We start from the raw sequence: 26271 nt of genomic DNA on the forward strand, positions 1-26271 counted from the left end.
CTTTGGAGCTTCTGCCATCCATCCAGCTCAGGCTGAAGCCAGACATGACGTCTCAGACAAATTGCCTGAAAGATCACAATAAACTGCAAAAATCAGCTTAACTTGTGTCTACAAAGTCAACTGGCTAGTAATTAGCATCTTGAAAAATGCAGCTACTACAGGCCTTCTTCTGAGTTCTTGGCTATTAGAGGCAAGAATGGCAAAGTAGGCTTTGTAGTCCATCCTGTGCCTCTAGCTTCTGCCTGTCTGCAAGCCCTAGGACAAGAGCAACTGCAGATTCTGCTTGGGCAGATTTAACCAATCAGCAGTGGAGCTGTCTTTGCATGGCACAGAAAGTCTGTGAGTTTTTTCTGGAGTGATCCAGCTGCCTTTCCACCTTTCCAGACACCCCCTCGCTCCCAGCCAACAGCCAACTGTGGGACTGCAGCATTGTGCCAGATTAAAGTAAGTTCTGTGACCACTGAGATCCAAAAGGTGTCAGAGCAGAACTGTCCACATAGGACGGGATAGGCTGCCTGTGGGAAATGACAATTCAGCTGTGCGTCTGTCAGTTTCTCCTTGGTGGGGGAATGTCTGGCCTGCAGGCTGTATAAGGCCCTCGAAATCATTTTGTACATGACAGGACAGACACATATGCTTCTTGTCAGTTGCCCTTGGCCATCTGCCTGTATTGATAATTCTGTATGGCCAGCCAATGTCATAAATGTCCAAATGTCCTTTGACAGGAAAACTAAACATGAACTAACTTAAAGGAGAAAAGATCTATTTTGATTCACAATTTGCAAGTTCCCACCCAAAAATCATGTGGCTCCCCATATCTTTGGAACTCTGGAAACAGCAGTATGTCATGCCAGTATCTAGAAGGGTGGCTTTTATCCACATTCAAGAAAAGTGGAAAAGATGCTCAGACAGGGTTAGTTCAATAGGTTTCATTCCCATAGCTTATCTCCTTTTCCAGGATCTAGCAGGCACGTTCCCAGAGGACTCATTTGGTACAGGCAGCAAATAACAGGCCTCCTCTCCACTTTACCTTGAGATGGCACTCCATTGGGGCAGTTACAACCATATGAGATGACTTCAGTCTGGGCAGCTGCAGTCTCTTGTCTACTAGGTGGGCAGCTGACATAAAACCTAGCCTGCCATGTTGAAGTCCCTGGCTCACAAATCCATACCAAAGTCCCCACCTCCCAGCCCTTTTAGCCCTTCCAGGTCATCACTTCTCATTTGTGAGAAGGGGCCTTGCTGGTCCTTTGCTGGCAATAAACCTTTCTTTGTTCTTTGTGCCTGGATGTCTGTGTGGTTTTCTGGCAGGGCCTAACACACAGTGTTAGACTGGAAGCCTTTCTGTTAGGATCCTCCTTCTTAAGTCCCACCAACTTTCAAAAGGGCCACATGGTGACTCAACTAAACCACAGCAATGGTGTGCATCAAAATTAAGGATGCACATTTTGTTTTTAGAATATAAAATATAACTAGGTGCCAGTGGCTCATGCTTGTAATCCCAGCTATTCAGCTATTCAGGCTGAGATCTGAGGATCGAGGTTCGAAGCCAGCCTGGTAGGCAGGAAAGTCCATGAGACACACTCATCTCTAATAAACTATGCCCCCTCCCAAAAAGAAACCAGAAATGGAGTGTGGCTCAAGTGGTAGAACACTAGCCTTGAGCAAAAGAAGCTCAGGCGTAGGTCCTGAGTTCAAATTTCAGGACTGGCACATAAATAGCTAATGAATTACAGTGTAAAAATAAGCTGTATACTGGAAATGCTGCAATAATTGCTAAAGGATAATTGATAATACATAATATTAGTAGACCAATATGAGAAAAAGGAACACCACATGAAAGAAATAGCATGTACATATGAACATCCCCTTCACAAAGGAGTGAACACAGAGGTTAAGTCATGTGAACAGACGACCAATCCCATAAGGAATTACTAAAGGGCAAATTAAGGCTGCAGCTCAACATCTAACCAATAAGAAAGCTATAAAACTATGATAAGAAGAAATGCATGAAGGGTGTGACCAAAGGGAGCCACTGTGTTGCTGGGGAAAATATACTAGATTTAATAAATGTTTAAATACCATTATTCAAGACAGTACCTTAATTTAAGCATAGTTCAAAAAATTCCCACACATTCAGTGTCGTGTATCAGTTATAATTTTTATGTTAGCCATATCCAGACAAAAATTAATTGTATTCACATAAAACAAGACAAGTCACATTGATCCAAGTATTGTCACCATGATGTCCCCTCAGAGTCTTACATTTCTAAATCTCCTTTGAATGTGATCCTCCACATTTTAGCATCTTCATCACATCCCTTTCCTATGTTCTGCGGTAGTCAGGCTCCAGGGAGAGCCCATGCCTACCTCTCACTATGGCAGCCAGGGTCTTCATCCCTTCCTCTGGAGCCCCGATGGGCTGGAGACAGAAGGGACACTATGTGACTTGAGAGGTGATGTCATAAAGGGCCACAGAGCTGCTGCCTGGCCCAGTGCAGATCCTCCCCCCTGGAGCTCTGAGCCACCATGAAAAAATCCACTCAACCCAAGGCCACCAGACTGTGAAGAAACTACATGCAGAGACTCATAGACAGACCACATGCAGTGTTTCCATGAAGAGTCCAGCAGAGGCCCCTTCTTCCCCAACCCCAGGCCCATAGGAAGGAAGCCTCCAGAGACTTCCAGTCCCCCTCACACAGGTCCCACTCCACTGCTCAGGTTTCTCCCCAACATGGCATCCCTCCCCCCACATACACCCTCCCCCGCCACATACCCATTAGTACAATAAAATAGTCTTTGTTTCATGTCACCAAAGAAGGATGGCTGGCTTGTAACCCAGACATAGAAAACTTCACTATGCCTCATCACAGAGGACTTTGGGGCCATGAATGGCCTCCATCTCCTGGATCCTCAGCCCCCTCCACCGCCCTCTCTCAATTAACAAAATGCCTAGCTTCTTTGGGCTGATCCCTCAAAAACCACTGCAGAATACTCTGAGGGGTGTGATAAGGGACAAGGCAGCCTCATGACACTTCTAAAGATTCTATGATGGCCACTTAGCACTGTTAATACACAGGGCATTGAGCAGGGCTGCAGGTCACAAAGTCACCATGTCAACCCTCCTGTCCATCATAACTCCAGTGTATTTTGCCCTGGAGTGGGGGAAGGGTTACTCAAGTAGGGGGGAGGCAGGATACCCCAGAGTCAACTGCTTCCCCCAGTCCCTGTGCTCTGAGCAGGAGTGTGATGGAGGGCCACATTTGGCCATAGGGCACAAAGGGCCTTAACCCCTTGTGGGTTAAGCAAAGATAACAAGGCCAGAGGCTAGAGGCCAGTATTCAGTCTACCTGTGACTGCACAGCGCTCTTAAGTGCTGGCAGAGTCACAGGGACAGCCAGGAAAATGGGGAGCCACAATCTCCAGGTTCCCTGCTCTGCACTCTTCCTGTTGCTAATCCTGCAACTTCTACCGCGTGGTAGAGCAGATGGCCTCAAGTACAAAGGACCTGGCTGGAAAATACTCCATCGCCTGGGTCTAGGCAGAAGCTCCAACACAAGCCTGCAATCTAATGTGCATTCATGTCGGGGCATCTTCGACCTCTACTTTATCTTAGACAAGTGAGTTTCCCCTTGTTGTATCTGTATCCCCAATACCCTGGGGAAACAGTGGTTGGTTTCCCAGGAATCTAATGTTCATTCATGTCGGGGAGTCTTTGACCTCTATCTTATCCTAGACAAGTGAGTTTCCCCCTGTTGTATTCATATCCCCAATACCTTGGGGAAACAGTGATTGGTTTCCCAGTCCCTGCCGGCAGAACCAGGTTTGAGAGATGAGCCAATGTGCCCAGGCCTCTGTTTTGACTTGTTTCCTGAAAGAGGAATCTTGATGGTTCTGCCTCTCTGATACCTTGCTCTGGGTCTGGTCCTAGGTGGCCCTCGGCCAACTGAACACTAGGAGCTGCCTTCTCAGCCAGATAAGATGCTTATTGCAGGAGCCCTGGGGAGGAGACTTGGTTGCCTCTGCTGACCACTGCTCCAAGTGTCCTTTGCTTTGCTAAGAACCAATACCTAAGGGGTATTGATGTAGAGGGACACAGGATAGTCTCTGAACTCTAGGAGCATCCATGTGGTCCTTGGTAAGCTGAGCTGTCCATTAGGCACCTCCTGGCTGGGAAGAAAGGGAAGATGGGGTAAACTTGGGTCTGGAGAAATGGCCTGAGCTCCTTTCTCATCTCTCAGTTAGGCTGGGGATGACATAGTACTCATTCACTCAGAGCTAGAGTGCAGTGCTCAGAAGTTGGGAGCACCCCTGCTAGTTCCCCTTTCCTTCTTTGCACAGCGTGGAGGGAGACTTCCAAACATCTTGGGTTGCAGAGAATCAAAGAAGTTTCTGTCTGGTGTCCCAGAGGGCAGTGGACTCCAAAGTTGGCAAGGTTTCCTAACAGCTGATGATGAATAGTCCTGTCTTTGGCTGGGCTCTGTCCACCATCTCTTTCTATTTGAACACTTACTGTTGGAGGAACATGGGCTTCAGTTCATTAGCTCCCAGATCCAAAACAAAACTAAGTTCTTCTTCTCTCTGCAACCTGACTTTTGAGATACTCTGAGCAGGTCTTGGCCCTTTGATCCTGGCAGAGTCTGGGTGTATGGGTATTCAGATAAGGATGTATGGGTCATAGGAATTGATAGTCTTACAGAATGTGTCTGTGGTCCATAAGCATCTATCCACTTCTGCTCTGGTGCACATGTCCTTCTCACTCTAAAGTCTTGCTACAAAGCCCAGTAGGAGCCAAGCCCAGCCCTAGAATATAGAAGGGTATTACTAAGGTGAAATATTATTAATGTGCGCTTGTCATTAATGTGAATGCTGCAGGCTTCCCAACAGCTTGAGGGGGTAGGAGCTAGCTCCCCACTTCAGTTTGACAGTGAGTCTCCAAGTGTCTGAGGCTTTTATATGTGGTCAGTCAAAGTTAGTTTGCAGTAAAATGTTATAGGGGTGAAAGAATTACTTCCTCCCATGGTGTGAGTGAAATGATGGAATTATAAAGGCCCAGAGAAATGTCTGCTGGATCCACAAACTTGGCATCCTTACTCCTTGTCCCCAGCAACTATTTCTTTGATGTGTGTTGGGGTGGGGGGGAGAGAGTGCCAGTCCTAGGATTTGAACTCAGGGCCTGGGAACTGCCCCTGAGCTTTGTTGTTCAAGGCCAATCTTATACCACTTCCAGCCTTTTGGTGGTTAAGTGGAGATAAGTCTCATAGACTTTGCTTTCTGGGCTGGTTTTGAACCACAATCCTCAGATCTCAGCCTCCTGAGTAGCTAAGATCACCAAACCCTGACTCCTGTCTCCTTTGTCTTCAGGTCGGGCAGCGTAGACAACAACTGGTTTGAAATTTATTCATTCGTGGAAAATTTGGTGAAGAAATTCCAAAAGTATGGCTTCTCCCTGCCACACAGGCAATGTGCTTCGAGGAACAGTCCCCCTGGGAGGCAGAGGGCACACCCATTAGATTTGTGGGCATGGGTACACAGATCCTGGTGGCACCAGCCCATGGCTAGCCTAGAGGCCCAGGGCCTCTAGGGCATGGGTGGTCTGATCTGGCTGTAGAGTGAGGATGATTCAGGTGAGGGCTGGGAAAGCTCAGGTCAGCTAGAGATCAGGGGTATAGGGATTTATTATATCAGGCCGAGGGGGTTAGATTTCCTGTTGGAAGCCATAGAAGGTTCTGGGACTAGGGGTGAGCAGACAAGATCCAGGTTATTCTCCAAAAAGAAAAGTCTGATAACTGTAGGTGAACTGAGTCAAGATCAAAGGCAAAGACAACGGGAAGTTCAGCTAAGGCAGTAGACAGCAATGTCCTAATGGGTCTGAAGGTCTTGAGCCAGAAGGCAGGGTAAGAGCTTCCCTGTGAGTGGCTATGAAGAGCAAGAGTGAGGAAGAGAGAAGAAAGGAAGTCAATGAGTAAAGACAGCTGGAGAGTTCAAGAACATGGCAGCAAGGAGAAGCTAGAAGTCTTCAGGGAGAAGCAGGAAAGACACTTTGCCTGTTTGACATGGAGCAGGAGTGTGAATCTGTGTGTATGAGTGTGAGTGTGTATGTATGGGTTGAGTAAGAGAGTGTGCACATGCATGTTAGTGTAGGTGGATGGTATGTACATGTGTGAGAGTACACATGTGTGAGCATGTCAGGTGTGTGTGTGTGTGTGTGTGTGTGTGTTTGTGTGTGTAGTGTGTCAGAGCCAGGAACAGACCAGGAGGCCAGAGCCAGAAGGGAGGGAAGAGGAGGGGAGCCAGGCTGAGGCTCATGGCTGCTCCTGAGTCCCACTGACCAATTGCATCCACTTCTCACCAGCTGTGCTTCCTTCCCAGCTCAAGGGTTCGGATGTCCTTCATTCTCTATTCAACAGATGCCACCGTACTCATGCCACTCACCTCGGACAGGTAGGGGTCACTTTGAACCCAGCGTGGCCCAGGCCATAGGAGCTCCAGAAAGCTGCAGGCTTTGTGAAAACATTTGGGAGACTCCTATCATTGCACATAGTGGCCTTGTAACACTCTGCAGTAACTATACTGACCTCCAGCCCAAGCTCCACCCACTCTGGATAGCTGCTTCCTGGGAACCCACAGAGCCAGCATCTCCAGAAGTTCTCCACACTCTATCCTGTCATTCCTCACTCCTGAATTCCCTCTGGGAAGCAGACTGTGACAGCATCACAGATTGAGGGGAGCAAAGGGAGCAGTTATGTGCCTATGTTGGGCCTGCTGTGAGCATGTCAGTCTCCCCTGGGAGAGCCGGACGGAGATAGCTGGGAACCAGAAATGCTGCATGCTTTATGGAGACAGCTGGCTTTCCCAATAGCAGCCAGGCAGAGGAGATTCGGGTAGTGTTGAGTCGCTGGCTGGGCTACATGTTGTGGGGAGGCTTAGCTAGCAGCAATCATGAAGCAGAGATGACCCAACTGTGTGACCAGAGTCCCCAGGCCAGGAGCTGGGCAGCTTCCACTGGCTGGGAAGGGGTGACTTTGCCTACAATGCTTGGATTCCTACAGAGTAAAGAAGGCACACCAAGAAAGATGGAGACATTGGGGATCAGAGGTGTCTGCCAGATTTCCTCGGCCTCTGTCCTGGCCCTAGAGAGAAGCCAGGAGCAGGGAATGAAGCAGAGGAAGCCAGTCCTCCTCAGGACACAGAGCAGAGGACTTGGGGCCTGTAAAGAAGGTGCCTCAGGTCCAGCTTTAAGCAGTGGAGTGAGACTGTCTCTGTGGTCCAGAAACAACCCTGTAGGTTGTGTCCTTTGGCCTGGGTTTGAGAGAGGATTGAATGGGTATGAGGGAAAAAGTGGAAGTCCATCCAAAGGAACTGTGGCAAGGCCCAGAGACACAGAAGGGGCTGGGCCGAGAGAAAGAGTTGGACTGGTCTGGTTTGGGCAGAGAGAAAGGAGCAAGGCTAGGAAATGAGAAGGGAGCTGGGCTGCTCAGAGATGGAGGAGCCCAGCTGAGCAGACTCTGGTCTGTCCCCCCCACTGGGGTGCTGGGCACTACTAGGCAGACTCAGGCAGGGCTGGTTTGCAGCCCTCTGAGCTCAGCCCATGGCGAGGTCTCTCTCTGCCCCCACCAGGAGGCCACCTCAGGGTTCACTCTAGGGCATCATGCTGGGCTACTTCAGGCTTGTCAGTTTGGATTAGCCAGAACCTAGTCACTGGCCCTCCCCACCTCCGGTCATAGCACTGCCACTAGAGCCAGTTCTGTCTTTTCCAATCCATCCTGTGGGCTTTAACAGCACCTGACAGGCCATGGCCCTGCCTCATGGCCGGCATTTGTCCCAGCTTAGGAACTTTGGAGCAGAAACACACAAAGGCCTGGAGATTGGCTCTGTTTAAACAGATTGGCTGTTTTGTTTAGCAGGAAGGGAGTCAGGCCCCCAGGGGACAGTGGTAGTAGGGGAGGGGTGGGAATTGGGCAGGGACTTTTTGAAGGATGACATTGTCCAAACTCAGCTCTATCCATTGAAGGGCTTCAAACAAGGGTGGCTTCTGTAGGAGGGTTAGGATTAGGAATGCCAGCATCACTGAGAGTCCTTGACTCACAGATGTACATCTTAGGATGCCATCACTCTCACCAGAGAGGGTCCAGGCAGGGCATGGGGAAGGGTTTCCAAGGGAGGCCTGAGTGCCCTGAGACAGGACTAGACTGAGACAAAACCAGATCTTCCCAAGGGACTTGCTCAGCAGTTCCCCTTCTCCTCCTGACTTGCCACAGTGTTCATGGAGTGGGTCAGGGACATAGAAGGATGCCAAACCCTGTGTATTAGACCCAGTGCAGGATGGGAGTCATAGAGCTACCTGCCTGGTGCTCCCTCCCGCCCAGGCCATCTGCACAGTGGACAGGACTGTGCAGCTTGGGTGCTGTTTGTCACAGTCAACCTTCTTCATCTCAACTTGCCTTCTCTTCTTTTGCAGACAAGAAATTCGTCAAGGTCTTAACAAACTTCAGCAAGTGGTGCCCGTGGGACACACATATATGCAAGAAGGATTTAAAAAGGTGGAGATGAGGAGGGCTTCGTATGGGAGCTGGCTCATGGTTTAGAGTGTCACTGGGGTCATCTCACCATCTCCCCCAATATTGATTCATATCTTTGCAGGCAATTCATCAGATAGAAAATGCCAGATCGTTAGGTAAGTGGCCTGTGCTTGAATTGAGTTGGAGCAGACCCAGAGCCATGGCTCCCTGGAAAGGGCTGGGCACTGGTGTCCCTGAGTCCCTTTCTTACTCTGCTCTTGGAGCCAGGTGCTGACCTCATTGCTGTGAGCAAAGCACCCCCCCCCCAGGATGGTTCTGAGGACAGGAGGCCCTGGGTAGACACGTGTGTGGGTCCTTGACCTACAGATGGGCCTCATGTACATAAAGGAGGAAATGGCAGTGGGCTGAACTGATCAAGGACTCACTTCCCCCTGGCTGCCCTTCACCTCACCTGCCTCCTGGGCCCCTGGTCAGGTAGTTCAAACAGCTGTGCATACCCAGAACCCATGTTCCTCTGGACTTTGGGTACCGAATGCCTGTCTGAGTAGTAGCTGGGGGCCTAGTGAGGATTGATGCTGAGGGTCCCCTTGCCTAGTGCCCTCTGACCAGCAGCCCTGAGCTGCTAGACTCCCAATAGCAAGCAGGACCACCTGGTGGCTATAATCTGAACAGGGTCCAGCTTCCACCGGCTTCACTCAGCCTCCTCTGCAGTTGTTCTGGCTGCTCCCCTCTGCCCTGTGGCCAGGATAGGCTTGTGGGACAGTCTGCCTTTTAGGTGGGGCCCTGTTATAGAAATCATATGTTGGTGAGTGCCTGTCTTTGAAGTTTGCGCAATGCCTGGCTCTAACAGCCTGAATTCATCCTGGAGCCTCTGCAGGCCCCTTTTGGAGCCTTGACCACTGGGCTCACTCTCTTGTCTCTTCTGCAGGCAATGTTTCCAGTGTGATCATAGTTCTAACGGATGGAACACTGTTGCCAGATGCATTTGAGGCCACCAAAGAGGAGGTGAGGGCCTTCAACGTATAGCAGTAGTTTAGCCCAAGATATTTGGGGATTTCTTCTTAGCATTTCCTTTCTCTTAGGCTCACAAGGCTCGGAAACTGGGGTCGATCATTTATACTGTGGGTGTGCTGGAGTACAACAGAGACCAGGTACTTTCCATCGGGGGACTCAATGCTCTTTGCAGACTCTATGGGACAAATCTCAAAGATAGATCCCCACACCAACCAGGGGGTAATCTCATCTGTCACTGGAGATTTACAGAAGGTGACAAAGGTGTCTTAAGTAGACCCCCTTCCCCCCTCCTCACACACACATTCACACACAGGGTGGGAGAGCTCCCATTCTCTAGGCCTGAACTGAGGTAGAAGCCAGTGCCTGGCACTCAGCACCTGCTATTCCATGGGATCCCACAGTCTGAGGGAAAGACACCATCTCCCAGGTTTGGGTCCCTACTGCATCTTCTAGTTTGGGGACAAGGGGCTCAAGTCACCTCTTTTCCCTTCTAGCTGCTTGCAATTGCAGATACACCAGAGCACATGTTTGGGGTGCAAAATGGGTTCAAGGGTTTGCAAAGCATCGTTGACTCCGTAAGTAGGGCGTACAGAGAGGAGGTGAGCAGAGGCAGCGGGCATGTCTCTGGACCCTAAGGCTCATCCCGTCTGCCCCGACCCTTGCTGCTCTCTCTTTCAGCTCTCTGCTAGGTGCTGTGTTGAAGCTCGGTCAGTGGAGCTGACAACAATTTGTGCAGGAGGTAAGGGCCAGCACCACTGATGTGCACCCATAGCTTAACTCACCTGTGGGTATTTGTATGTGTGTGAACAGATGTCATTTTGCTGTATTGTACATGCTATTGTGTATGTGGTGTTTGTGATTTGTGAACCTATTGTGTGGGGTCTCTGTGTGGTGTGTGTACATGTGACATACTCACAGCATGGGTATGCAGTATGCATGTGGGTGTGTATGAGGTGAGCACTTTTGTGTGACAAAAATAGGTAATGTACTGTCCGTGTAATGTGTAATGCATGTTACAAGGGGGGGTATGGATGGCAGTCTGTGTTATGTGGCTTAAGTAAATGCGTGTGAAGTATGGAAGTGATGTGTAGTGTGGGGAATGTCACTTGCCTGCGTCTGTTGTATAGAAGCTATGATGTTTATGTTGCTTGTAACATGTGTGTCATATATGGTGTACATGTATGTTGTGTGGTGTGTGCTGGTGGGGTGAGCATGTGGGTGTGTTTCAGTGTTGTGAGGCATTGTGGGAGAAGTGAGTGGGTGTGATATCTTTATATGACGTGTCTCTGAGTTTGTGTGTGGTGGGATGTGTGGGTGGGGTTCAAGGATGTCTTTGCATGTGGGAGAGGTGTTTGTGTAGTGGATGTCTACATGTGGATTATGTGTGTGGTGTTCAGGTGGGTACTGCTGCTTTGGTGAGGTGTGCATGCAGTACAAGATTTGGAATGTATATATGGCTTATATGATCTGTGTGGTTTTGATGTGTGTCTTGTGTGTTACAGGGAATATGGCATTTGTGTGTATAACAGTATGCATTAACATGTAGTATTTTGAGGTATGTGATATGTTAGTCGTTTTTTGTCAATCATGAGACTTGAACTCAGGGCCTGGGCACTATTCCTGAGCTTTTTTCACTCAAGGCTAGCACTCTCCAGTTTGAGCTACAATACCACTTCTGATTTTCTGGTGGTTAATTAGAGATTAGAGTCTCATAGATTTTCCTGCTCAGGCTGGTTTTGAACCATGATCCTCAGATCTCAGCCTCCTTCGTAGTTAGGATTACGGGCATGAGCCACCAGCATCCAGCTGATGTGCTATTCTTGGTATATGTGGTGTGTGTCAGAGTGTGTTGGAGTGTGGCTGTGTGTACATAGTACATGAACGGCATGCATTCTTATGGCATAGGTAAGGTAGTGTGTTTGTGGAGTGTTTGTAACGTGTGTGTTGTATTTCTATGGGGTATGTGGCTTGTGGTATGTGTGTTAGGGGTATAGTATTTAGGTGCCAAATATGTGGTGGTATGTGAATGAAAGTTGGTTGTAGAGTATTTGCCTACAGTGTAGTGGGTGTGCATATGGTGTACCATGTCTGAGGAGGACTCTGTGTGCCATTGTGGGTGTTGTGTGGATCTGGGATGTGTAGTGCATGTATGGATGAGTGTGTGAGGTTGTGGATGTGGGCATGGAGTCTCCATGACCATCCACCAGGTATCAGGTAATATACATGAGGGTTTATTCTGTGAGGACAGCTTGGATTTAAATACTGCTCATTTATCACAATTAAACATGCAGTGGTAATGTGAGGGAGAAAATATATTTAAAAACTCCTAGCAAATGGAATGGAGCAGCATGCAAACAGTCAAACACATGGTGCAGCAGGAGCGCAGCCACAGGGCCAAGCGGAACAGGACTGGAGATGCCAATCACTGGAACTTAACACAGCCACCAAGTGGGACGAGAAACTGGGCAAATACGCTCATCAATGAAGAAAAACGAGGCACAGTCCAACATCCACCATCCTACTAGGGATGGAAGAAACCCCTCCTGAGAAAGGCAGACATAAACACAGCTACAACTGACATTCCCCTATTAGGGAAATGGACACACCTGTCCCCATGGTCTGGAATTGAAAAAAAGTGTCCTCTTTCCAGCCCTCCATCAGTGTGGTAAGGACATACCATAATGGTCAGGGATGGCCACCTCCCTGTCAGTAGTAGTGCCCATGCAGGTATGACCTCACATGGCTGCTACCTGTACCCTGGGGAAAACAGTCAGAGAGCCATCAACTTCCCTTTTCCTGATGCTTCAGATAACACCAGACTGGGTAGGTGGGTCCTGGCCTTGCATCCTCCATGGGTGGCCCCACTGGCAGAGAGAAAAATATGTTCCGTTCTGCATTGTATCCAGTCTGGGGTCAGGACCACATATCTGGGTCCTGTAGTGTGGCCTCCAATGGACAGAAATAGCAGATCAGGATTACTGGGAGACATAGATATCAATGTGCTGCGGTCCCCAGCAGAACCTCTGGAAGCTGATCCTGATATGCCCACCCTAATCTTTGGCTCTGGATTGTCCCACCCCCTCCCAGGCTGCACAAGAATCAGAGACTGCTGTGCCAGAAGTCAAGGGGGCTGGAGGACCACTTCCCACAGAAGATCTCTTCTGCCTCTGGGATTATGATCCTGCACACATAGGCCTTAGTACCTGGGTAGCTGTGACAAACCCCAGGTGAAGATGTGATTTGTCACCTTTTCCTCACTGGTGCTGAACCAAGGTGACAGGTGCCTCCACACACAGCTCAGCCAGTGACCTGTTAAACCATTGCCCATCTTATATAAAGCTGCCACACACAGGGTGACAGTCATTGGTGGGAAGCCTAAGGCAGGAGCCTGAACCCAAATGACACAGGATGGGCTGTTTCCTTGGGCCGGCACTGCATCAACCAGGATGACAGAGAACCAATGATAAAAGCCAGGTGCACAGGAGACACTCATCCATCAACTGACCTGGGCTTCTCGAGTGCCATGTGGGACAGGAAAGAGCCAGGCCTGGACTAGGGGCAGATTTACAGGCAAATGAGCTTGGATTTGAAGCCAGAAGACCTGTGGTACTGACACCAACTGCCCTCTCTCTCTGGCCCCTTGTACATTGCTGGCCTCAGGAGGCTTGGAGGTGTCACACTGGTCTGAGGTCATTGGTGGCTGAGGAATAGATGGGTGAACAAGGTGAGTTGGCCTCTGGACCCACAGTGGAGTTGGGATGTCTTCTATGAAGCACCCCTGTGGGCAGGGACCTCCTCTCCCCTTCATCTTTCCCCTTCTCAGACCTATGACATCAGCATCAACCCTGGCTGTGCTGTTTCCTGCAAGCTTGATGCTTTTCATGGGCATATTGTATCAGGGACAGTAGAGAAATGTCCAGATGTCCTCAAGGCAGTGTATTAGCATGGATACCTAGTGACTTCATATGAGGATGTGGCCTGCAGGACTCACAGATGTTGGCTCACAGCAGCCTGATTCATGTGGGTCCCTTGGGAACTCCATCTGGATCACTGGCTGCCGTGAACAATGAGACCAGATGGAACACAGCCCTTTCTCACTCAGAGCTGTCCTTGCAGAACCTTATGAAGTGATCGTTTCTGGACATGGTTTTCAGAATGCAAAACACCCATCCCTGATTGTTTGTCGATTCAAGTTCAACAACAACATCTTGGGTAAGTTGTCCACCTCTGTGCCTCTAAGTCATGCATTTCCCTTCTCCTCCACCAGCCAAGCCCTCCATACCTTGCCAACAATTTGTAGCACTTTGGGTCAGCAGGAACTTGGATCTGTGGAAGGAGAGACTGGGCTGGGCTGCCCCTCAGCTAAACAGAAGGGAACAATAAATCTCCAACATCCAAAAGTAACTCAGAGCAGGCTCTCATCTCAGTGAGGCTGGCTTGATGTTGGCTTGTCCTCAGAGCAGCTTTTACCCTGCTCCATCCTCCCTTCCTCCCTGACAGCTGAGGCTGCAGACCTCCAGTCTGCTGGTGGGTCAGGGGAGTAGCTCTCAGGAAAAGGAGGAGGCAACTTCACTGCTGGGGTCATGTGAGTCATAGTTGTCTTTGAGGATGCCTGTCTCGGGGCATTGAGTTGGTCTTGTGCACAGAGAACCTTCCCAGAAAGAGATTGATTTCAGGCTGTAGAAGGGAAGCCAGGGACCTGGGAAGTTGAAGCCAGCTATAGAGAGCAAGCAGCTCAACCAGCAATGATTCAGCTTGGCTCTCGACTCTTTTCTTTACGTGATAGGCAAAATGGAAAGAATTTAATATCAGGAATGATGATGATTTGAGCCTTCCAAGGGAAGGAAGGAAGGAAGAAAGGAAGGAAGAAGGAAGGAAAGGAAGGAAGGAAGGAAAAGAGGGAGGGAAGGAGGGAGAGAGAGAGAGGGAGGGAGGAGAAGATGAAGGGAAGGAGGAGAAGAAGGAAGGAAGAGAATAGGGAGGGAGGAGAAGAGAAAATGAGAGATGAAAGGAAAGAGGAAGGAGAGGGAGGGAGGCTTTTCTTCTCAGTAAACAGCACCACCATTCACCCAGATCATCTAGTCAAAAATCCTAATGTTATCCATGATTCTTCACAATGTACCTGTGGACTCTAGGTCCAAAGTGTGTGTATCTGGGGTATGTGCCATCCACAATGGATCAATCTCACTTGAAATAACTCAAAAGTTTTCTGTTTTTCTTTCTTGGCTTGCTTCTTCGCCTCCTCAATAAGCTGAATAGTTCCTGCCTTAGGACCTGAGCACATACAACTCCTACTGCCCAGAACACTCTTCCCTCAGAGTCTGGCTGGTCATTGCCTTGGTCTCAGTTCAAATCTCAGCTCCTCAGCCTCAGCTGTCAGGAGGGAGGGAGGATGGAGTAGGGTAAAAGCTGCTGTGAGGACAAGCCAACACCAAGCCAGCCTCCCTGAGATGAGAGCCTGCTCTGAGTCACTTTTGGACGTTGGAGATTTATTGTTCCCTTTTGTTTAGCTTCTCATGACATCGTGCACATCACACTATGTGCTATAATCATACCTGTTACCCAACCCACACTGTGTGGTTGCCTGATACCCTCACCACAGAGCCTTTCCATCAGCTTCCACATGTGTAGAGTCCAGGTTCTTTCCATAAGAACTTGTATCTCTCCAAAGAACCACAAGATCACTCACAACTAGGTAGCCATCCTGATACCTTGTATGTTACTATTTGGGCTTCCCTCTGTGTTCTATTCTGTCCTCTGCCCCTGTCGGTCCCTGGCAGGTGAGCATCTGAGCCCAGGGCTCTTGCTTTCCCAACCTGTTGACACCAGGACTCTGCTTGGGCTGGCAAAGCTGAGAGTCGAGTCTGAATTGGTGTTCCTAAGTAGAAACTCGGGAGAAGCTGGTTCTCTGACAGTGTCCACTCTGCTAGCAGAGAGTGACAGGGGTGGATGGTTGTGACCATGAACAATATCCTGTCACTTTTATTAGATGAAAAAGCCATCAGTATGACAGAGAAGACCATAGTTTGTCCTGGACCAGTATTGGATAAAGCTGGACAGTAAGTGCCCATGTTGGAGGTGGGAGGGAGGAGAGCAGAGGTCAGTGTTTGCAGGTAGTTTATGTGCAGAATACAGGATGTCCCTCTGTGAGGCAGTATGTATCTGCAGAGGAGGGAAGAGAACATTGTTCCACCTGCCCTCACCATAGCATCCAGGGATGCACAATGTCCAGGCTCTATGAGCCCAATGGTGGGTCCCTTTGCTCGAGGTTGCCTTTAAGAGCTAAAACTCTATAATAAATGTTATAATGGAGCCATCATGCAGATCCCCTGATTGGCCCCCATGACATAGTAAACTAGGAGCTTCCTCACAGTCAGGCCATTGACCATTATTGCAGAAGCTCACCTCCCACTGCTTGGGGATGAGATCTCACGACCTGCTGTTCACTCTCTGGGAGTACCAAGTGCCATTTCCAATTCATTCTCCATTTCACCAAAGGCCTACCTCATGTTTTCTTCAGCTTTTCTCACCATGTTCCTCCTCTGTACATTAGGACGGTCATTGTCCAAATCAGCCTGAACAATGGCATTACCTTCCTTGGGAACCAGATCAGCTATTCCAACATCAGATGTGTGAGTATCCATTTGGGAGTGTGGCCCCTGGCTGTTGGAACACCTGTACTGATAAACTTTTCCGGGAAAGATGAAAAAGGTGAAGGGCCCCAGGCCCAAGTGTAGCTGGGGTCTGGAAAACCCATCCCAATCCCTACTGGGTCCATGTGGCACAGTGGGGCTGTGTGGCAGGGGACAGTCCAGGATGTCCTGGACACCAGCTCCTCCACACAGGTGTGTCAGGCACAGAGATAAGAGGGTTCCCCCAACGGCAGTCAGGGTGTGTGCCAGTGACTCAATGCCCCAGCCATACGTGAGACAAGCGGTCTCAATCTTCACTCTGGACCCATCCTCAAGCCTGCCATTGGCATGGTCCTCAGGCTCCCCTCTTTCCCCTCCTTAGTGCCCCCTAGGCCCCTTATACCTGAAGCTGTCAGGTGTGTGACTGGCTCTGCTCCCTGGAGAGGAGGATGCTGGTCCCAGGGACCAGCTTCAGGCCATCTCTGCACCCAAGACTGACTGAGGAAGGCTGGGCAGGCTGCCTGCCACATGGCACCTGAGCTTTCAGACTGGTAGTGAGAACAGGAGAGTTGTCCCCATTCCTCTAAATTCTGAACGCCCACATGCAAATGTGGGATGGCTACCCCTGCCCTTGGGGACATGTGTAGCTCAGGCTCAGTGAAGTGAGTGGGGGAGAGGGGAGGCCAAGGATACAGAGCCAAAGTAGGAATAAAGTCAGGGAGGCTGACCTTGTCACCTGGTCTGACTCTTTCTTGGGCCTGCAGGTTTCTGGGACCCCAAGCCTCCCCCCTCCCCAATCTAGGCACTATATCTTTTTGGTTGTCTTCACAAAACCCTGTATCAAGCCAGGAGCTGGTGGTTTACACCTGTAATCCTAGCTACTCAGAAAGCTGAGATCTGGGGGCCGGAGTCGGGGGGAGGGGGGGGTCATAGTTCAAAGCCAGCTTGGGAAAGACAGTCCATGAAACACTTATTTCCAGTTAACTAGCAAAATGCTGGCAATAGAGCTGTGGCTCGGGTGGTAGAGCATCAGCCTTGAGTAAAAAGCTAAGGGGCAGGGCCTAGGCCTGAGTTTAAGCTGTAGTACCAGAACAACAACAATAACAACAACAACCAAAACAAAAAACAAAAAACACTGTACTATTAATAGAGGCCAATTGGGCAAGGGAGCTAGGTTCCTCAGATCACTGAGCATTCTGAGCCATTCTGGGCCTTCCTGGGCAGAGAAGGGCTAGAGGTGGGATCTGAGCTGTCTGGGAACCAGCCCTACTCCTTAAATCGCCCTTCCTCCCAAAACAATCCCTCTATCTGGGAAACCTCTGGAGGAGGATAAAATGATGGAAAGCAAGGGCTGGTCACTCGGATTGGAGTCCCCACACCTCTCCCCAGGCCTCTGCCACTGTACTATCTGCCACATACCCTCTGTCACAGGGAAACGATGACTCAAACCTGAAATTACTTGCTTTCCTGCCGGCCCTTCTACTACTTCCCCTGCTGCTGTGGTGTTGCTGGAAGTTGTGCTGCAAGAAGGTGAGAGCCCCCACAACCTGCCCACACCCAAGGTTTAGGCACATGACCTCCTGCCCAGAGACACAGAGGGAAGCCCAGGATCCCACCTGGGGGCAGTTGCCCATCAAATCTGACCCAGTCAACCCATAACCTCTACCATCACAGAGCCACACCATAGACCCAGCCTGGGCCCCCAGATCATGACCAGATAAGGCCAAGGCTAGCTTAAGCAGGTAAAAGGCCACTGTAGAAAGTAGAATCCAGACACTGGGGCTAGTCCTCTGCAACCCTCAGATGGACAGGAATCCAGGTGCAGCAACTATAGGGGCAAGAAGAGGACAGGATTTCCCCATAAAGGCCAGTGGCCCCACATGCAATGGCACCAACCAGGAAGGCTGAATGCCCTCTGGGGCAGCCATGACATTCACATCAACCCAGGTCTCTGCATGATTCTAGCACCTTCTATCATTCCTTCACCTTTCACTGCTGAGCCTCACTGTGAACAGGGACTTGGACTTGAGAGGCACACACCCAGAAGTGGCAAGTTCTTTCCCCCAGGGAGCTCATCATCAGGCACCCTCTGCTTGAAGCAGGAGGGTAAAGTGCTGATTCGCATGATACACAGTCAGGGCCCTGGGTAAATAGGGCAGGGACAAAGAATGAGACTGGCAACTGGGGCATTAGAGACAGTAGGGTGCTGGCGAACTGAAGTTGGAATTGTGAACTGAGAATTGTAGGAAGGAAGAAAGGGCAGATGTGGGAAAGATAGAATAGCCAACACCAAGCAGGCAGGACCCATTTCTGCCCAGAGGAGTAGATAACAGAGAAGCTGAGGAGGACATTCTAAGAGTAGGGAGGAAGGGCCAGGAGCTCACACAGAAAGGGAGGCAGGAGAGGACCCTGCTGTGGGTGGGGTGGGCAGAAGAACAGCCCTGGAGTCACTGGGCCTTAATGCGGTGCTCATCTCCAAGCTCAAGGCTCCCTCCACTCAGATAGAGCTTCCTGGAACCATCTCTACAAGTGCAGTGTGTCCATACAGACAGGCCCAGGCTGTGTTCTGTCCCCATGGTCAGAACAGGGCTGCCTCCTTCAGGGCTGAGGCACAGCGCACCCCATCATCCCAAACCTATCTTGTGTCTATTTCTCATTCCAGAGAGTCAAGGAGCCTCCTCCTCCAGCACCACCAGCAGCAGCAACAGAAGTGAGTCCTGCTATGGGTTTTGACATCATCCTAGTCTGAGGAGTAACCATGAAAAGGGACAGATGAAAAGAGGTCGGAGGGTCAGCCTAGGACTGGAAGGAGAAACACTAGCAGTAATTTTGCCTACCCAGTGCCCCTGTCCAGCCTCCCAGCAGCTCCCCATGACTAGAGGCATGATGCCATGGGACCCACTTCCCCATGTAGAGCCATCATTACTGTACCGGTGGACTCTTTCTGGTTCAGTAAGCCTCTTAGGGGATGCCTAGGATGAAGCCAGGCTCCTGAAAAAGGAGTCTCCTATTTCTGGTCTAAGTCTCCAGCTCCAACTCTGGGTACCTGTCTAGTTTGTTTCTTTGATTTGTCTTGATCCCTTGGTTCTAGTTAGGCCCAGAGCACAGCTGAGGTCAGCCGTAGGGACCACAGGTCTGAGGAGAGGTAGGCATCTTAGCTGGCTTGAACTGTGATGTCCGTCTTCCAGGGTGAGCTCAGGAACCAAGTTATGTGAGTAGCTATGGTTCACCCAGGGTAAACCAGAAGAGACAGTGAATGGCTGGAAGAGGGAGGGTCTGGGCTTGGGGAGTAAGAAGATCTTGGCTCCTTACCCAGGCTGGGACCAGTACTGGCTGTGAAATATCCTTGGAAGACCATGCCAATGAGGCCAAAGCCAAATGGAAGGGGAAATCACCTGCCAGTCTCCAGGCTAGCTTCTGCCAGCTCAGGCTGTCCAGAAAAGCCAAGGGCGCAGAAATATACTGGGGACAGTTCAGGAGGTTGAACATCATCTGTAAGCCAGAAGAAGTGGCTGTTCTTCTCAAGGAAGACCCTCACCCATGAGAGAGAGTTGCTACTCATTCCTTACTCCATTTACCCTGCAGCATTAACTGCATGCAGGGCTGCAAGTGGACACAGCATGCATGCTCCCATGTGCTTCAGACAAGGCAACTGGTGTTCTTTCCTTCTAGGAGATAGAAGATGAGTGCCCTACACCACCTGCAGCGCCATATCAGTCTGTGAATGCCTACCCCACCCTGGTCATTTCTTGCTGTGGATGCGCAAGCAGACCAATGCAGGTGACAAGGGCCCTGTGGTGTGCAAGCTGTGACCTCTGCTGGGCAGAGGAGGAAAGGCATAAACCAGTTCTCACCCAAGAGGCCTCAGCCTGGGGCCTCTGATGCAGCCCTGATGTGGGGGCTCTGATAATGTGTCTCTATGGGACCAGATATGGACTGCATGGTATCTGTGTCTAGCTGACACCTCTCTAGGCCCTCAAGGGAGGGCAGCATGAATTGGGACTTCTACTACCCACCTAGCCTGTCCTAACACCTGCCTTGTTTGGACAGAATCCAGGTTTCTCCATAAGGCTATTGAATGACTTCTTACCAGTCTCTCCCTGGTCTACAGAGTCACTGACCTCAGCCCTAGCAGTGTCTTTGATGTCCTCTAGCCTATAGGTTGATGAGCCAAGACACATTGACTGGCAAAAATAATTTAAAAAAAAACAAGTTTAGGAGTAATAAAAATGACTAGCCAGGTGCTGATGGTTCATACCTATAATCCTAGCTACTCGGGAGGCTGAGATCTGAGTATGAAGTCAACCCAAGCAAGAAACTCTGTGAGACTCTTATCTCCAACTAACCAGCAATATTCCAGAAGTAGTGGGATGGCTCAAGTGGTAGAACACCAGCCTTGAGTGAAAAAGCAAAGGGAAAGTACAAACTTGAGTTCAAGTTCCAGTACCAACAAGGAAGGAAAGGAGGAAGGAAGGAAGGAAGGAAGGAAGAAAGAAAGGAAGGAGGGAGGGAGGGAGGGAGGGGGAGGGAAGGAGGGAGGAAGGAAGGAAGGAAGGAAGGAAAGAAGGAAAAAATTAAAAGAAAAAGGGCAGGAAAAAATAAAGAGAGAAAAAAAGAAAGAAAGGGAAGGAAAGAAAAGACTAGTCTTTAGGCATTAGTGGCAGCATCATTAAAATAAAATTTAAAAATCAGGTGGCATGGCAGGTCCCAGTCCCTGGCTCTTCATGACCAATGAGGCACTGGGCTAGCCCAGTGGTCCTGTTTGCCTGTGGAGATAAGACAAAAGGAGCTATGGAAAGGGAGAGACCCTGTGCAGAAGTTGACCCTGGAAGGGACACAAGAGAAATTCAGCCCAAAGTCCCTTCCCTTCTTCTAGGTCTATCTTATGAAGGAGAAGCTGGCCAATCAGCGATGGACTGACCCCAGGAGGCCAGGATTAAGAAAGAAAGGGCCTTCCTGGTGCTGTCCTCCTCCTTGGCTCATGGCTTTGTCTGTGGCAGACCCAGCACTTCCTCCCGGGAGCTTCTAGTCTAGTCCTTCTGCTGGCACAGCCTTGGCCCTTCCCTCACTGTAGGCCATAGCCAGTGAGCCAAAGCCCAAACTCCAGAGAGGGAAGAGACCATTGCTTCTGGCCTACTCTGACCACTCACTACCTCTTTTCAACCCCACCCCTCTTGTTGTTTTCTTAAGGTTTCTTTTTGAAATTATTATTATCTTTAAGTCATTTTATGATGGACTTCCCATTTAACCAAGCAGTCTATAAATACTGTATATCTTGATCAATGTCATCCTTTTTAACATTATCACCCATACCTCCCTAAGCTACCACTCCCCTCCCTAACCTACCACCTCCCTGCCTTGTAGGATATATATTGAGTTGTTGTCTGCATCCCCCCTTTCTCTCTTTTTCATCTACTCCCTTCCCCTTGACCCCACTCTACACCTTTCAGGTACTTGCTCCCTGGTGTTTTATTTTGCTTTGACTTTGGCTTTCTAAGGAATTATACTAATTAAGATCTCCTTGAATCAATATACAGTTGCATACCACCCAACATATTTACTTAGGAGTTTGTAAGCTCAATCTAGCTTCCACAGATAAGGGAAAACATGGATCCTTTGTCTCTCTAGGCCCAACTTACTTAACATAGTTTTTCCCAAGGCTTTCCATTCCTTCTAATGGATGAGTTCAATTTCATTATGTAATTTATACCATATTTTCTTGATCCATTCATCCACTGAGGGGCACCTGAGCTGATTCCATTCCTTGGCTAAGGTGAATAGTACTGCAATGAATGTGGTTGTGTTGATGGCTTTGCTATATCCTGGTTTATGATTCTTTTCCCATCCCTTCTGGGTGACACCTGACAAGGTCCATAGCTGTAGGGCTGCAGCCAAAATACAGCCTGACCAGGCCAGGGCCTCTCTGCTTCCTCTCTCCTTCCTCTTCTCTCTGCCCTTGTCTCAGACACCTGTCCAAGTAAGACGTGAGGCCTCTCACCTCCTTCTCTTAGCGTCCCCTCCCTCCAAGTCCAGGCCCCCAATCCTGGATCCCTGCTCAGAACTTGTGTCACCTCAGGCCTCCATCTGCTGCTACAGGGGGTCTCAGCCTTTTGAATTCTCCAAAGCAGGCCCCCAAGCTTTTCCTCTTCCCCAAAACACTGTGTCATTCTAGATTCCTAATTTCTTTGTGTCCTGGACACTAGCCTACCAGGCTCTCCTCTGGAGGTCACAGGTCACAGATCCCTGGGGAGACATGGATGACTTGGGTGGCCTTGCCTTCTGTAGAGGCTGTGGCCCTGCCAGGCCGCTTCCTCATATCCTCTCTGGTTTATAGGGCACTGTGGCTCCCTGCTGCTACATTCCTTCAGCCTGCCACCAGACATTTCCATGTTGTTCACCCAGGATCCAGGTGAGCAGGACACAAGGATATTCTTGATGGACAGAAAGGCCATTGCTTTGACCTCCAACCCTGTGGGGCTGGAGCTCAGGGTATAGCCTTTGTGAGCTGATAAATGATGCTCATGCCCTGTGCTCAGGAGTACCCCAGACAGTTTGTCCCATGGCACGTCATGGGGGCCAGGAGGGGACATGGTTGAAGGTATTCGCTGGACAACCCTCACCAATTTAACAGGTAATGAAAGTCCCCTCTGTGCCACTGTTTAGTGAATATGAGAAGAAACCACATTCTTAGGATTGTCATTGCTGGGGTGCCAATACGGGTAGCAGGTATTTAGTGAGGCCACTTGTGGGCCAGCTAAGAGCCCAAGCGCTAACTATATTCCCCCAGCAACTGTATAGTGGGTCTTATCCTCCCTCTCATTTACCCAGAGGTAGCTGAAGCCCAGAGAAGCTGAGTAACTTGTTCCCAGTCATTTGTCTTGCCCATGACAGATGTCAGCTATCCACCTTCCACTACCATCCACTGCACATCCCTTTTCCTGAAGTAGTTCTCAGGCAGGGCTCAGCCAGGCCCTCTTGTGGGTATGGCAGGAAGTAGAAAGGCAACAGGATTTGCCTGGGAAAATCTCAGATCCTAACTTTGGGACTGGGTGGTGATAGAGTTTTCTCTAACTCCTTGCCACCCTGCCCTGCCACATACAAATCTCCATGAGATCAAGAAACCCAGAAGTAGAGCCAGAACTCCAAAGCCCTATCAGGACAGGCTATAGATCAAATATTTGTCACTCATCTGGGGTAATGTCACTTTATTGTGGAAAGCTTGGGCCAATGTGAGAAACGACCAACTGTCAGCTAGTTTCAATAGCTGCATTCAGTGAATAGGGGCAGCCTTCAGGCACCCCACATACACACCTCTTTACCTGGAGACCCCAGACTCCAGGTCTCTGCAGCCAGCTAGAAGCCTCTCTTTCTGCAGACCTTTCCCCAGCCCTGTTCTCCCACTCCTGCAATAAAGCCCAATACCTTCCCAAGCAATTTAAATAGTCAAGAAAGGTAAGCTATAGATAAACATAAGGCATGCCATTCTATCCATAACAGCAACAAAATCTGAATGCCAACAAAAGTAAGACTCACCTACCATGAAAAGAAATCACAAAACTTTACTTGTTGCTTTAAGTAAATATTTGAAAATATAAAAGCCTCAACCACAATATCAATATCAACTCGTGTGTGTGTGTGTGTGTGTGTGTGTGTGTGTGTGTGTGTGTGTGTGTGTGTGTGTGTGTGTGTGTGTGTGTGTGTACTGGTCATGGAGCTTCAACTCAGGGCCTAAACACTGTCCCTGAGGTTTTTGGCTCAAGGCTAGCACTCTACCACTTGAGCCACAGCTCCACTTCTGACTTTTTAGTAATTAAATGGAGATATGAGTCAAATGGACTTTCCTATCTGGGCTGGCTTTGAACTACCATCCTCAGATCTCAGCCTCCTGAATAGCTAAGATTTCGGGGTTTTTTGAAAAACAAAACTGGAGAACATTGAGGACTGTCATGGAGTGCCAAACTATACCTAGAAAATAAAGTTACTAATATACCAGCAGACATCTGGTTGGCCAGAAAAGACTCTCTGATATTTAAGCTGAAAACAAATTGGTAAAAAGAAGTCAATGAATGCTGGGCATAAGTGGCTCATGGGTGTAATCTTAACTTCTCAAGAGGTTGAGATCTGAAGATTGGGATTTAAGGCCAGCCTGGGCAGGAAAACCTGTGAAACTCTTATCTTCTATTAGGCACCAAAAAAGCCAGAAGTGGAGTTGTGGTTCACATGGTAGAGCACTAGTCATAAGCAAAAAAAGCTAAGGAACACCTAAGGCCCAGAGTTCAAGCCCAGGAGTGGAGTGAAAATTGGAGGACTTCTTTCTAAGCAGAGAAAATAGCTCATAAAAATGTCCTGGGGCAACATGAATGTGGAGAAGTAGAAAGCAGGAAACCAAATACTGCCGACCATTGCACACACGCACACACACGCACACACACGAGAATCACAATTTATTTTGAAATAATGACACTTGGGCACAAAGATTCATAAAAAGGTATCCAAGGATCAGTGATAAAATACAGGTAAAATCATTCCCAAATTAACTAATTAAAGGATTGGAGCTCTTACAGAAGTGTTTTTAATGTAAGAGACTAGAACATGGATATATCTTTTGGAGTCTGAGTCAGTGTTCTGAAGTGTCTATATTTGTTTTGGAAACCTTTGTAGTGTCCAAAGTTGGATTTCATTGGGCTTTTTTGAGAGTTTTTTTGAGGTGCACATGTATGAGACCACTTCCCTCATAAACTCTCACCTTCATATGTTTTCATTTGTATTTTTATTTGCACTTGACTCCAGTGATTCTGTTTTGATTATGATTTGATTTGATTCACATGCAGCCTCAGCAAAGCCACATTTGTCAGCCTCGATGGGTCCTGACACGATGACCCTCAGCCAGGCAATGGCAGCCTCTGCCTCAATTCCAGTGGTATCTCAGTGAACTTCTCTCTCTTCACTCCACAGGGCAGAGGCACCAGCTTTGCTGTCATGAACCCCAGCTGCACACAGGTCCCCTGCCCTACACGGATCTGCCTCCGACCCAGTCAGGAATGCTGTGCCATCCCACAGGCGACCTGCGCCCCAAGGATCTGTCTTCAATCAAACAGGGACTGTGTCCCCATTCCAAAGGCAGTCTGCTCTGCAAAGAACTGCTGTCAATTAAGCAGGGAGTGTTTTCCTGTAGCACAGACAGTTTGTCCCCCAAGGGTATGTGCACAACCCAGGCAATGCCCTCCCTTAAGAAACTACCAAGCCAAGTATACCAGAACTCCCTCCAAGATGCTGCCACTGCTCTCTCCCCAGGCCCGTAAATCTGGAGAGTTTCCTTATTGCCCCTACCCTTATCGTTCAACTTCTGACGGATCAAAAACCTAAAATTAACAGATTTTTTGTTTGCTAAATTGGACATATATATTGAATCTGAAGGGTTTCAGAGCCCCCAAAGTAGAGAGAATAGAAAGATCTACAAGGGCCATTGAAATAAGTATGTGTAGAATGTTCCAAAAAAAATGATACAGAGTGAGGGAAGGGAAGGCACTGTATGTAAGGAAATGTACTCATTACATGACTCATGTAATTGTAATCCCTCTGTACATCACCTTGATAATAACAATAAAATAATTTTTTAAAAATGATACAGGCCAGATACAGGTGGCTCATACCTGTAATCCTCACTATTCAGGAATCTGCAATCTAAAGATTGTGATTCAAAGTCAGCTTGCGCAGAAAAGTCTATGAGACGTTTATCTCCAATTTCTAAAAAGGCAGAAATGGATGTGACCTAATTGGTAGACCATCAGACTTGAACAGATAAATAAATAAATCCAAGCAAAAGGAGGGAAGGGGCATGAGGTAATACAAGAACAGTTAATTATGGAAAAGGCAGACTTAGAAAAAAGTGCATTCAATTACACATGTAACATGACTAGACAGAGTTAATGGGAAAAATAGAATGCTGGGAAAGGCACATCTGTCATGTCCAGGTAATGTCCTGCACAGATCCAAACAGGATGAATGGGGAAAGCCATTGTGGGTGCCCCAGGGGGACCTAGGAAAAGATGAGAGGCTGAAGCGTATCACAACTCTCTTCCTGCTCCACGGCCAGAGGTAAC

The 26271-nt window shown here is 48.9% G+C and overlaps 1 protein-coding gene across 1 annotated transcript; it reads left to right on the top strand.

Annotated features, from left to right (window-relative positions):
- Positions 1–3405: 3405 nt before the first annotated feature.
- Positions 3406–25534, top strand: Antxrl (ANTXR like). The gene is made up of 17 exons (XM_042690171.1): positions 3406–3620; positions 5365–5436; positions 6373–6444; positions 8462–8543; positions 8644–8677; positions 9451–9527; positions 9605–9673; positions 10031–10111; positions 10215–10275; positions 13653–13748; positions 15526–15595; positions 16090–16168; positions 16551–16584; positions 18831–18878; positions 22503–22577; positions 25124–25202; positions 25402–25534. Exons 1-17 carry the CDS (start codon positions 3406–3408, stop codon positions 25532–25534), a joined length of 1377 nt encoding a protein of 458 aa, XP_042546105.1.
- Positions 25535–26271: the final 737 nt, after the last annotated feature.

Source organism: Dipodomys spectabilis, unplaced genomic scaffold (assembly GCF_019054845.1).
Source record: "Dipodomys spectabilis isolate Male_0828 unplaced genomic scaffold, ASM1905484v1 ptg000136l, whole genome shotgun sequence".
In the NCBI taxonomy this organism is placed as follows: domain Eukaryota; kingdom Metazoa; phylum Chordata; class Mammalia; order Rodentia; family Heteromyidae; genus Dipodomys; species Dipodomys spectabilis.

What these genes read in the sequence shown, in the direction of transcription:
- Antxrl (XM_042690171.1), top strand. Translation starts at nt 3,406, where the DNA reads ATGGGGAGCCACAATCTCCAGGTTCCCTGCTCTGCACTCTTCCTGTTG. An exon ending in CTCTACTTTATCTTAGACAA is followed by an intron (nt 3,621 to 5,364) that starts GTGAGTTTCCCC and finishes CTTTGTCTTCAG; the next exon opens with GTCGGGCAGCGTAGACAACA. An exon ending in TGCAAAGCATCGTTGACTCC is followed by an intron (nt 10,112 to 10,214) that starts GTAAGTAGGGCG and finishes TCTCTCTTTCAG; the next exon opens with CTCTCTGCTAGGTGCTGTGT.